Source organism: Rhipicephalus sanguineus, chromosome 4 (assembly GCF_013339695.2).
Source record: "Rhipicephalus sanguineus isolate Rsan-2018 chromosome 4, BIME_Rsan_1.4, whole genome shotgun sequence".
Classification (NCBI taxonomy): Eukaryota; Metazoa; Arthropoda; class Arachnida; order Ixodida; family Ixodidae; genus Rhipicephalus; species Rhipicephalus sanguineus.
In genome coordinates, this window is record NC_051179.1 from 44,076,028 (window position 1) to 44,089,515 (window position 13,488).

Consider the following 13,488-nt stretch of genomic DNA (forward strand, 5'->3'; position numbering starts at 1 on the left):
GCGCGTGCGCGCTCCGTTCAAAGAATAACGCAAGTTCGTCGACTCAGTTTTTCCTTTTATTCTGTTGCCCATCACTGAGGTGAAGTGAAATTGGGCTTGCTCTTCGTGCAATGGAGAATGACCTGCGAGTTAGGGTGTACAGTTGGTGCAGTGTCGACCACATTTAAGGTGAACACCTCATTAGAATTCAATCCGGCAAAAACGTTTATTCTACTTCACGAACAAAACACATTAATAATAATAATAATAACTAGACAAAACTACACGAACTAAATCTATCTATCTATCTATCTATCTATCTATCTATCTATCTATCTATCTATCTATCTATCTATCTATCTATCTATCTATCTATCTATCTATCTATCTATCTATCTATCTATCTATCTATCTATCTATCTATCTATCTATCTATCTATCTATCTATCTATCTATCTATCTATCTATCTATCTATCTATCTATCTATCTATCTATCTATATGTAAATGCTGCCACAACAGAGGAAATATACTGAGTGAAACACCAAGGGGAAACCATGGGGATTTCTGCCTCCGATGGCGCGCTACCCTTCTTGCCGGTCATGCACGAAACCCATATATCTTAATCTATTACTCTCCGCTACTTGAGGCGCCTCTCGACTTTTGGACTCGACCTAATCTCGAGAAAACTTGGCATAATACCGCAATCTCGGCGTAAGGAGCTCCGTTATCGCCCTCGAGAAGGCAGGACGCTTCTTAAATGTTTGCCGATGAGCCCGCTATATAAACCCATCCTAAAGACGTTTGCGTAAGAAAGCCGCCTGAAGTGGATGCATACCCGGCCATACATCTCTAGAGCATACGGCCGACGCACTCTTCTGCTTAATCTGACTGCCGCTTGGTCGACCGCACACCTACGCGACACGGCTCTATCAGCTCTACTGAGAAAGAAGTTTGACTCAGTGACGGGTCTGCGTCATGTCGCACGTCACCGCATCGCTTACGTAAAGTGACTGTCAGGATTCGCGCTGATGATAAAGTGGCGCCAAGAAACCGCTGTTGCTCGAAGGAGAAGGGAAGGCGACAGGCTAGTGGCATTTACAGGCCGGCGCAAAGGACGACCCCTCGATCTCAGACCCTCATTGGTGAAAAACAATGAAGTCTAAGCGTAAAGGAGCAGGGGCACTGAGGCGCTGATACTACTTAGGTGGAGCGTACAGAAACAGGTACATAAGAAGAGACAAGACAGATAGCGCCCGCATGTGCTCGCGTTTCTTCTGTTCACGCGTGCCTGTCTGCGACGCAGTTAACCGATAAGCTCAGTAAACAAGCCCCAAAGGCTATAGTTAGGTGCTCATTTTAAAGGGCCCATGAACCAGCCCTAGCTGGGGCTTGGTGAGAAAGCACATCCTGCGGATAGTAGACGCTGGTATGAACAGCTCAGCCAAATCTTGAAGTTGCACGCGGCCAGGAGAGCTTAGAAGCGGTGCGCGAAGTTGCCATTTCTTCGGGAGCTTAATGTTTCACACAGAGGCCCGTGCTCACCCTCTTCGGAGCTGCCGGCGCCTGCTGCCTGACGTAGAACCGCAGATAACACGCTACTGGCCAATAACCGACATAAATCAAGATCAGATGCGCTTCTTGCCGCGGGGTGCCGCCACGAGCCGGCGCCGCGTTCCATAGTCTGCTAACGTTACACAGTGAGCCACACTCGCGCCTAGGAATCAACACGGGAGAGAGAAATCGCATTTCATCGCGCGCGCTGACGTAACTTTTTCACCCCGTGCCATCCCTCCCCGTGTAGCTTCCAGCGCGCTCGTCGGGACGAGAGAGAGAGAAATCGTTTAAAGCGCGCGAAAAATCCCTGACTCCGCTCATTCTTGACGGATTTTTTGCGGCAATCAATACGTGAGACAATAAACTCTGATAGCGATGTCATTCGATGGTTACTTGGAAATGTGATTCAGGACCCCCTTTTTTAAGGCGGGTCAATAAATAAATAAATAAATAAATAAATAAATAAATAAATAAATAAATAAATAAATAAACCCTCCCTTTGATTCAGGACCGTGACGATGCCATAAGGCTACGTGAAAATCGCTGCCCCTGAAGTGCTGCTTACGACGCCTCTTATTATTTTACAAAGCTGCTTTGGTTAGCTAAGCAGGATTGCCAATCATACCTTTGACAGCATACAGACTCCTCGAGAAGCCAGGCCTCCCTTCTCTGTCTTTTTCTTTCGCGCTGCGCTTTGAGTGTCCGCTTTGCAGTACTTGGCGTTGCTTTGCTTTGTTTTCTTTTGCATTGCTTTACTTCCCGTTGCCTCAAGTCGGCTCTAGCGGACAAGACATTCCCTTCCTGTTACTAGCTTCTACACACATTCTGTCAGGTGCAAAAAAAAGAAGAAAGAAATGAAGAAGAAGAGAAGGAAGACAACAACGCCTAAAGCAAATGACAGTGTATTCGGCATCGAAGCAGTGCCGTGATTGGCATCGCACGTGTGGACGTGAAATGCGATTCGCAGTCTTCCCAGCGTGAGATGGCGGCGGGCGGCTATGCCTACGACGTGTGACAGGTTGCCGAGCAAACAGACGTCAATCAAAACGATCCGACCGTCGGCGAGGAAAATGGCAGCGGTCTCATTTGATCGCGCCTGCTTCCCGCGGGGCAACTCGGCACCTTTGAGTATAGCTGTAACTTCCGTGTGAACACCTATGAGCCTCTGTACGCAGGGGCGCCGTCACAGGGGGTACGGGGGTCCATCCTACCCCCTCCCCCCATAGTATCGCGTGCACCCCCCCTCCTCCACCGTGAAGGCCGAAAAGCTGAGCTAGGCTAAAGGTACTGGAACAATCGGACCAATCGGGGAGGAGGGGGGGAGCTGCGGTCAAATTTGGGTTTCCCTAACTGAGACCCCTGCGCACGCTTATACGCATACACGTGGGTTAAAGTCCCTAGATCCTTTTCTCTTTTAGGGAACATTGTAGGGACATTAATGTGGGTGTGTTCTAACGCGCTCTGAAGCACCTTTCTAAGATTGATTGTCAACTTGGCCAGCTAAAAGTTCTAGTACTTCCAGCCATGGCTGATACCTCCGAAAATATAGTTTCGTTTACCAACCGCTATTTTGATCACGCGAAGCCATGTCCACAACCACGGCTGCTGTAGATGCGGTAAATGCACCTGCACCCATTACGCTTGTTTAAACTGCTCGCGGAAGCCAAATATCAGATCAAGATAAGACACAGCTGTTTGACGGAACTACAGCGTTTGTTCATCTATAGGTTAACAACGGCCCGTTTATTGTGGATACACATTTTCTTATTACTCGGCGGGCTTGCAAAGAAAGGTATACCCTGTGCAACTCTACAGCAAACAATTAAGAACTACGGCACTAACTCTGAAAAGCTTGTCCCTCATAGAACGTTTTTTCTTTTTCTTTTTTAGGTACATCCCATATCCGATGGCTTGTCGGTTTTCTTTGTTCTGAAAGCAAAACTAATTATATTGTTTCACAATTACTGCATATTAACTATCGCCTATGCGTATCTTACGTAGTCCGCAATGTTTCGGTTGTTAATTTAATAATAATAATAACAAGTGTAGAGGTTTAAAGTCCCAAAACAACGATACGATTATGAGAGACGCCGTAGTGGAGGGCTCCGGAAATTTCGACCACCTGGGGTTCTTTAACGTGCACCTAAATCTAAGCAAGTACGCGGGCCTCTAGGATTTCCGCCTCCATCGAAAACGCGGCAGCCGCGGCCGGGATTCGATCTCGCGACCTGCGGGTCAGCAGTCGAGCACCTTAACCACTACACCACTGTGACAGGTGGCTGTTCATAAGATCGCCTTGATATATTGAGAGTAACAGAATGGTTACCAAGAGATGGGAAACACCGTCGAGGTAGGCAGAGCTTGCTGGAGTGACGAAATTAATGGCGAATTCCACTGGGAGATCCGGAGCGGCCGCCGAAATCCTGGAGCGAGCATTCGGATTGTACCAAGCCAAATCTGCCAGTGGAACACGTGAATGCTCCGCGTGAGGTCACTCCGGAAGTTGTTTATGCATACGTCACGTAATTGGCTCCGGGAACTATTTCTGCTTCCGCTCTGTGCGTTTCCATGGGTCGCCGCTGCAAAGCGCACATTTCGACCCCGCAGTGGCGAAAAGCAGGCGTGCCATTTTCTTGTGTTGCGCTGACAACTTTGGACGAGCACATGGAAATATCTTTGATGTAGCCGATGATCTTCGGGCGTGCGCACAGCGGGTCAGGGAACGTTTCTTTGAACATAATTTCGTAGAGCACGTACGGTTCGTCGTCATCGCTGGTGCTACTACCGTCAGAACTCGTTCTCTCGCTGTCGCTCAGAGCTAGAAGCAAACCAGAAGCTCGCCCAGCAGAGTCAAACAACGCCATTTTAGGAAGGTAAACAAGTGCACAGGGTGATCAGACCCCGTTTTAAACACGACTGTACCGGAAATGACGTCACCGCGTTGCCGGAGTTCCGGCGAAATCCACCTCTGCAAGACGGAGCAACTCGGATGGGAACGCTTCGTCGCGGAGTCGCGGAGTGGGTTGCTCCGAATCTGCCAGTGGAAAACGCGAACTTGCTCCGAATCGACCAGTGGAACGCAGATTCTCGAACGCGGAGCAAGAAAACTTGCTCCGGCTCGACCAGTGGAATTCGCCATAAGAAGTTCGCAGGGATAAACTGGAACCAGCTCGCAGAGCATAGGGTAAACTGGAGATTAGTGGGAGAGGTCTTCGTCTTGCATTGCACTCAAACAAGCTGAGAATGATGATGATGATATTGAGGGCGTCAGAGGATCCCGTCAAGCTTTTTTTTTCAGTATTTTTTCTCTATATCTTCCCGCATATTTATATAGGAGAACACTCAATACATAATGCCACGTTGTTAACGCCTCCTCTGGAAAAAGATGGAATTCACCATTGACATAGTAGCTCCGCATCTGAATGGCTGACACAACTACATGCGACTCGTACGGGACCGTAGACGCTATCGAACACGTCCTATGCGTTTGTGCACGTTGCGACATCCAGTCCGGACAGCACTAAAGAGTCTGCGCTAGAGACCATAGAACTGTGCGTCGATGACGCAGAAACTAACCAATGTTTTGCTAGTGAATTTTAAGTATTTTTTTACGGTTTGGGATGTATTTTCCGGTAGCGACACCAATTGGTTGTTTCAGAGAGCCACTTTGGCATACAGATACACAACAGTGCCGCTGGTTTTAGATGAAAAAACTTGAACGTCTCGGCAAATTTGTCCGAGATCCTGACATCAGTACTGAGCTAAAGATAATACATTGGACCGAAAACGACGAACTTTTATTTTGCAATAAGTCTAGTACTTATATCAGCAGAGAAAAGAAATACTAAAGATTCAAGAAAAAAAAAGTCGAAACAGCTCTCTTACAGATGCTGGCTTAAATTTTTCTTGGACAGTGACTGATTACAGAGCTCTCTCTTTAATTCCTCTCCCCCAGTGCAGGGTACTAGCCGGACGAGCGTCTGGTTTACCTCCTTGACTTTCCAATCGCTTTTCCCCTCCCCCCTCTCTCTCTCTCTTAAACAAAGAAGTCACACCGTGCCTTATGCATTTTCTCTAAGACGACTCGAAGGCAAAAGCCATCTTTTCCTTCTCAGTCGACTGCACTGACGTCCCCCCCCCCCCCCTCCCTACATGAGCTTTCTGCACCCAACGTGGTTTTGAACTGCCTCCGGGATCGGAGGAATTGGAAGCTTTGCGCACTTTACGTGGTTTTTCAAAGCCTCCGGGATCGGCACATCTTTGCGCAAGCGTCATGTGACGACGTCATCACGTGATGCCTCACTGTATGACGTCATCATGACGTAATAAAAATATTGGCGACCAGTGACGTCATGATTACGTCATAGGTTGACGTCATCACGCGACGATTTTTTGCATCACTCGGGTTGACGACGACGAAGCCGACGGTTCCGTTTCTCGCTCAATGGGGCATCTAAGGCTTTCGCCTTCACAGAATGCGAGAGGGGTCAACAACTCACCGACGTGCAAGTTGCCAGGTTGCAGGGACGCCGTGTTTGGGTTGCCGATTCCGGCTGCGCTCTCGAACAGCTTTCGCACCCGGTCACTGACGGTCATGTGAGGTTCATGCAGGAAGAAAGGCTCCTGCGGCGGGCCGCTAGACTGTTGCTGTTGCTGCTGCTGTTGCTGTGCCGCCGAGCCGCCGCTGTCCTGCTGGACCTGCTGTTGGCCACCGGCAGGCCGCGACGAAGAGGCCGCGCCGGCGGCGGGCACGGTGTTCACCGAGGAAGACACGCTGGCGGCCGTGGGCGACGGGGCCCGCGCGCCGCACACGCGCTGCTGGGGCAGGTGCTGCAGGATCTGCTGGGGCTGGCGCGAAGAACGCGACGAGCGCCCTCCGGGACCCGAGGAACGGGCCGGACCGGGACACGAGCACGTCTGCGCCACCTGCGCGTCGTCACACACCGAGATCCGTCTTCTTGCATGCTGTGCTCACGGAATTAAGCGAGTCATCTTAGGCCTCAGTAATGCACATACCTGCGCTTCCACCGTTCTTAGTTCGCGTCCATTCCCCTCCCAGCGTGTAGGGTAGCAAATTGGGCATAGTGTAAGTGTAGTTAACCTTTTGAGACGCTTTGTACATGTCTGTATACACAACTTGTTTTTGCTAGTCGCGTCGACTAGTGGCTAAAGGAGAGTACGATACATTGCGTTTCGGATGAACTGAACCTGATGCGTAATAAATATGCGTTCATTTAACTTCCTTTTGCACTGTACTGTTGCATGTGATTGCTTTGCTGAAGCCACTACCACGTTCGACGAGTCCTTCGACGTGCCGCTTTCAGCGAGCCCCGTCAAAACTAACTTTTCCTTGCTCAAAATGAACATACCGAAAACCGAAAACAAAATTCCTTGATATTTCTGGCCTGATGTTTGATTCTATTTACGCAAAAGCAAAAAATAATTTACTCCGGGGGCCGTCAGGTTTAACCTGATGGTCCCCCAGACGGGCCTAGCCAGGTGACGTCGAGTTTACTCGCGTCTATTGTGGACCGAATAAAGTTGTTTCACTCACTCACTCACTCACTCACTCACTCACTCACTCACTCACTCACTCACTCACTCACTCACTCACTCACTCACTCACTCACTCACTCACTCACTCACTCACTCACTCACTCACTCACTCACTCACTCACTCACTCACTCACTCACTCACTCACTTCGGGGTTAACATATATTTAATTACAATCTAACTGTTTAATGGTCAAAGGTAAAAGGAATACGGTGACCAAATACAAAAAGAACTTTAAAATTAAAGGCGTTCCAGCTCCTGGTCGGGGGGCTAGTTCACACTGATGCAATGGAAGAAGGGGTGGTGATTAAGTACGTGCAAATTCTGGTACGTGCAAATCCTGGTGATTTTCAAAGGCGCCTGAAAGAGCGCTGTTATGATGTGAGAAAAAAGAAAGTGTCTTGCAGTGCTCTTGTCGAACATTCTGTTTCAAAGGTACACGATATGGACTGGGCCAGTGCACGTGTGCTAGCTACTGAAAGAAATCTAACTTCGCGACTTGCATCTTCCATTGCTTCATTGTGGACAAGGCCCCCGTAGGGGAGCCGAAACGTCTTTAATTTTAAAGTTCCTTTTGTATTTAGTCGGAGTGTTCTTTTTAGATGCGAAGTATCTTAAAGGGGCCCTGCAACACTTTTCGAGCATGCTCAAAAAGCGCTGCCGATCGGTAGTCGAGGCTCCCGAGAACACGCGAGCCAAATATTACAGCGATCCGCACGGCCTGGAAGTTACAATAAATTCTCAAAGTCAGCTGAAAATCGCTCCCTCTTCTCTCGACAAATGATGTATTAGTCCGCAAAATATGACGCGATTGTCGGCAGTTCCACCATTGGCTGATGTTATAATCACGATAACACCCTCATTATTACTTTCGTTGTTAATTTTGAGTTCAATAAGTACATAATATGTATGTTTATATCCTGTTATCGCGTTAAAAACACCGAACAAACATTAATATTAGCACTTCCGGTCTCACCGGCAGCTCGTCTGCTTGTAGTTGCGTGGTTCCGTTTTCTTCGCCATGCGCATTGCCGAAAACGTGAATATTTCTGTGCTTTTGACCATCGCCGGTTGCCGTTGAGTGTGGCAGCCGTTCGAGTGTTGCCTCGTCAGCTGAGAACTGCATCGTCGGCACGTTCTCACGACCGACCGAGGCACGGGCGCAGGGTGTCTCCGATAACAATGCTGGCGTCCGGTAATGGCGGAGCTTCGGGGTCGTCTGCCAGTGCCGTCTTACGAGGCGGTGTATCGGAGTATGGGCCGAAACCGATCTCAGCTGTCATTCGTTCCAAACGAGCCCGCAGGTTTGCTTCCATGGTTGGCAGAGCGATGAAAACACTACGGCGTTCGAGGTGCACACCCAACATTACCAAACGGACGCGCAGTTTTCAAGCACGCGCGATACACAGTGCAATCGGCTCCACTCGACGAGAACGACGCAAGCCGACCGGAAGTGGCGGCACAGACCACGTGGTTGCGCCAAGACGTCAGAGAGAAAAAAATGAAGAAAAAAACTCAGCCGGCGCTCTTGGGCGGAGCCTCGCCCCTCTGCGCTGCCTCCCTCGACTCGCTGCCTAGCTTTCCGCGCGCTCGCGGCGTTGAGTTGAGGGAGAAAGCTGCGGAACGTGACCTCTATAATTTGGTAACACCACTTAGACTTGACGGATTCGAAAAATTTTTGCGGCATATGACTCGTGAAGAGTCATACGTCAATAATGAGACTATTCCAATATAACTAAGAAAGGTGTTGCAGGGCCCCTTTAAGGCGGAGCTCAATCCGGTGGTGGTGGTGGTGGTGGTGTGCGGCGTGACCACCCTTAATGCGCATGCGCATACCCTCTCCACTCACCCTCTCCCATTCCCCTCTCCACTTTCCCTCCCCACTTTACCCTACCCCTCTCCACTTTCCCTCTCCCCTTCACCTCTCCACTTTCCCTCTCCCCTCCCCCTTTCCAGTCTTCCTCTGAAACGCGGGCTAGACATGCCGAAATTCTCTCCTGCGCAACGCCGCGATGAGCTCGAGCGCATGCGCGTCCCTCCCCTTCTCTCTCCTCTCCTACGCCGCCCCCCCTCTCGCCCGCCTGTCGACCGCGTTCCCCGCTCGCCCTGTGAGAATTAACGGCCAGGCTAAATGGAAGATACGACGCGCGTAGCGTCCCTCTTCGTGTTCCACGACGCGAGGTCGGTAGCATGCCCAACGGAACGCGATCGTGCAAGTGCTCCGGCTTCGCATCGCTTCATGGTCCCCTTTAGCGGGAGATGGTGTAATTTTACCTTTGACCATGAGCATTCCCGACCAGACGAGTTTTCGTCACTCTTGATTTGACTAATTGTTTAATTACTATAAAAGACATAAATAAACGTATTATGACATTCATTTTGCTGCAATAGAATATAGAGTGCCTTGGAATAATGTATATATTGGACGCACTTACAGAGAGTTCTTCATAGGTGGCGTTGAAAAGGTTAACCTCCCTGCCTAGGGAGGTTAACTTTTTTTTTCTATCTCTCACTCTATTTCGTGTCACAGCGGCGTCATACCCTTTCGTACACTCATATAAGAGGCAACATCGCATTTAACGGTCCCACTCGTAGCGATACGCCGTAGTGATATATCTCGAGCAATTGCGCATGCCAGTCATTATACTTAAACGTTGGAACGTCGCGTTTCACTCCGTGATTACCCTACAGTCAGATAAGTGCTCTAATCGCCATAATTATCATCAACAACAATGCGAACAACATTTCTGTCGTGTAACTATTTCTTTAGTGCGAGCATTTCCGTTGTCTGAACATTCCCGTGGCGTGAATATCTCTATTGAATGAACATTTATATTGTAGAGCTTGAACTTGATTTATGCGATTACCGTTTTTTGCTGTGCTTGTTATCAACATCTTGTATAATTTGTCCTACAAATGCTAAGCGGCGATTGGCAAGACGCCGATCCGCAGTTGAGAGATCTAAATTATAACATCCGAACTATAATAGACCACACTAACTACATAAAAGCTCACGAATTACTCCGTGCGCAGGCCCTTGTGGTATTTGAGTAAATTTCAAGCAAATTAGAAATGTTCGCCAACTATGAAGCTTTCCTTATGAGAAATCCGCATGAATTTCCTTGTAGCCTTGTGCTACGAAAGGGCGGTTGTCAGTTTTCCCTTTCGTAACCCTCGCACCTCCTTGCGGGATTCCGCAGAATTCATTTGCAATGAGTAAATTACTCTGTCATATCATTTTGTTAGCGCTTGAGAGTATTCGTGCTTATCCTAAGATTTATCGATATGATTGCAACGAAGAGCCCGAGGTCCATCGCCTACGCTTTATTTCTATGTGCAGTCAAAACACGCAGCTCACTGCTTCGCATGCAGCCAGGGGCTGCCGGTAAACACACAAGCGATTCGCAACACTCATATGCGCCAATTTTCTGAATTTGCCGCTACGGGACGTTCACCTAGTGCTCATAAGTTCAGTTCCGGCTGGTTTCACTAAAGTACAGTTGAATAAGTCCCGTTTAGCCAAGGCTCGTTGAAGTCGGTCTATTTGAAGCGACTAAACCGAAACAAGGATCCACATGTGAATTTAAAACCACAAAATATGACACGCGGAAACGGTGGTTAAAAAAAGAAAAGCGCTGTTACGAGGGCAGCTGTGTTTCCACAGCTCTGAAACTGAGATGAACAGTTTGTTACTTGTGTACTACTGCTAAATCAGGATCAGCTTGCACGCATCCAGAATCGCTGTCATCATAAGTGCGGTTGATATATGAAGGCAGGACACATGTACAGTTTGGAAAACACATGTTAAGGGAGAACGCACATAGGCACACGCATTAATGTATAACCACGCTATTGCGCTGGCTGCTGTGTCCCACGAGAGTGTGTTTCATTTTGTTGTTTCCAAGCGTTCTGCCCACTTTGTGCAATTTTATTATTTGCTTTATCCGTGGAGTTACACAGAGATACACAGTTCATCGTTATTTATATGACATCTTTTCGCCTGCAATCTGTTCGAAAGGCTACCGCAATATGTGAAGAAACAAAATTTTCGGTCGATGGGACCTTCCGCTTACTTCAATCACTACGTTCGCTGTATAACTGATTGACAGCTTGTGATTGGAACTTCACGGAAGCCCTTGTCTGTTCTATCTGTTCAGCATCGACGACCGTGGCCACGGCACGTGGTTTATACTGGGTTTGACCACCAGTACATTGAACCGTCTACTTTCGCGATAGGCGGCATGTTCTGCCTAATATGTTCAATTCGCAGTTGCATCATCTAAAACGTTTTCTGTACCTTCTACACCTTTCTATGGAAGATGTTGAAGTAATAAATTAATGTTAAGAGCGAACTTAAGAAAAGAAATGAGTTAGTTCTCAGGCCAGTTTCAGATTTTTTTTAGACAAATGACCCTGGTTACGGACTTGTCCTTTCAGATACGTAAGAAATTTGCACTTACGCAGAATCAGTTCACGAGTCTAGTAACCGTGGCCGATATCTTTTGAGTTTGTGCGTTTAGAAAAAGTTTATTTCATCGTAGGACGCTACGAACACTTGGGTACAGTGCATATACAACAAGGACGATAACGTGTACAAATGACTAAGCACTATATACATGAAACATTTTACAAAAATGTCCGAGTCCGCAGGATGTCCCTAACACATGCTTCTAGGGACTAACGTACACACACTTATTTTCCCGCAATATACATGACTTCGTGAACATGCAAGCATATATGCATGTACAACAGATGTTATGGCGCAGGCAATCTACATAATTATATAGTGTTAGCGTGAAATGTATATATACAAGAACCCATATGCATAAGGGGACATGCACGCACAGAAGTAATAAACACATACACATTAAATACATTCGTCAATCACTGTCTGATGGCCTGGAAACAAGAACCAGGTCAGATGGAAAACCAGCTGCACTCGTCTATCAACCACCGACTGCAAACGGCACGAACGCTATTGTAGCCCTCTCCACCAACCGAGAGATATAGAAGGTAAATGGCAACACATGAGCGAAACAAGGCTGCTAACCACACAAAGTATCCCTAGACGATGTACAAAATTCTCCTTCCTTTCTGACCCCCTTTCCCCTTCCCCAGTGCAGAGTAAACAAAGTGGATATTTGTCTTCCAGTTAACCTCCTTGCCTTCCGCATAACTTTTATTTTTCTCTCTTTCTACTCGAAAACGTCTATAGACACTGCGTAAATTGTCTAAATAAACTTGTTCAAAAGAAGTACACTTGCCTGTCTGTTCTGTGCGGATCCCCGCTTGCCGGAGCTTGCGTTTGCTTTGCTTTGGGTCACGTGCTGTTCCGGGTTGGACACGTGACCAATGAGGACTGCCAGGCACTGCGACGGAAGTGACGTAAATAAAGAACGGCGTTCACAAAAGTGTCGCGTCGTTTCGGCAACTGCACTTAGTTAAGAGTTGGGTCCGTGTCGTGGGTTTAAGAGCCGTTGCCGGCGAACCGGTTTCAGTATGGAACAAAAAAAAAAAACTGAACTTTTGAGAGTTTCTCAGAGTGCGTAGACTCGTATGACAAACATAAAATTTCGCACAGAGATTCCTCGAGATTTGCACTAACCAGAATTACACTTCTTTTGTTGTTGTTGTTGTTTTCCAAAGTTTCTTTGCGATTGGCCTTAAAGCAACACTCTATAGAATTGGCGACGGCTCTACTGTGCCAGCTACGGTGATTTGCACAGCTGGAGTACTTGAAGGGTTTTATCGATTGGGACATCTCATGGAAACGCTAAATTTCATAGTACACTGAAAGGTGATCGCTTGATTGATTTATGTAAATCTTGCTATGTTTTCAAGAAATGATGACTTGATGTTATGATCGTGGGCTGTAAATTCTATGTAAGTGCCCATGTTTTGTGTTTCTGATGCATCTGGTACGTTTAAAAATATTTGTCTTTATATATGCATCCGTCTGCTTGTTTATCTTACTTGGACTGGTGCGCGAAAGCTCGCCGTGTTTAATGCACTGTCTTTCTGCCTTGTGTTACACATCTTGCGTGCCATTCTTTCGTGACATTTTCTTTTTGAATTTTTTTCTTTGATAGTTGACAAGTAGTAGCTAGTGCCGACCTAGAGGCGCCAACTTCTCCTATTCATCACTTCAATAAAAAAATAACAGACCCCAATGAAGCCAAGCACACACGAGAACTCTGACACGTCTCTTATCATCCGCAAGGCCTCCACAATGGTGTATTCGGGGGTTTTTTTTTTTTTTTTGCCGCTTCCCGTTACAGGTGTCGACAACAAGGAGCAGCCGAGCGAACGTACACAAACGAACAATGAATGATACACGGTTCTTGTTTGCAAAGCGCAAATGCATTGTGTGAAGGCAGCGGTAGCTTCGACCCAACATAT

General features: G+C 47.5%; 1 protein-coding gene across 1 annotated transcript in view; it reads right to left on the reverse strand.

Annotated features, from left to right (window-relative positions):
• LOC119389870 (uncharacterized) overlaps positions 1-13,488 on the reverse strand; it is a 297,565-nt gene that overhangs the window by 39,751 nt on the left and 244,326 nt on the right. Inside the window, exons 5-6 of the mRNA XM_037657277.2 lie at positions 12,354-12,458; positions 6,035-6,461 (exon numbers count right to left, since the gene is read on the reverse strand). Of these exons, the coding sequence (XP_037513205.1) occupies positions 6,035-6,461; positions 12,354-12,458 (532 nt within the window). The remainder of the gene's footprint in view (positions 1-6,034; positions 6,462-12,353; positions 12,459-13,488) is intronic.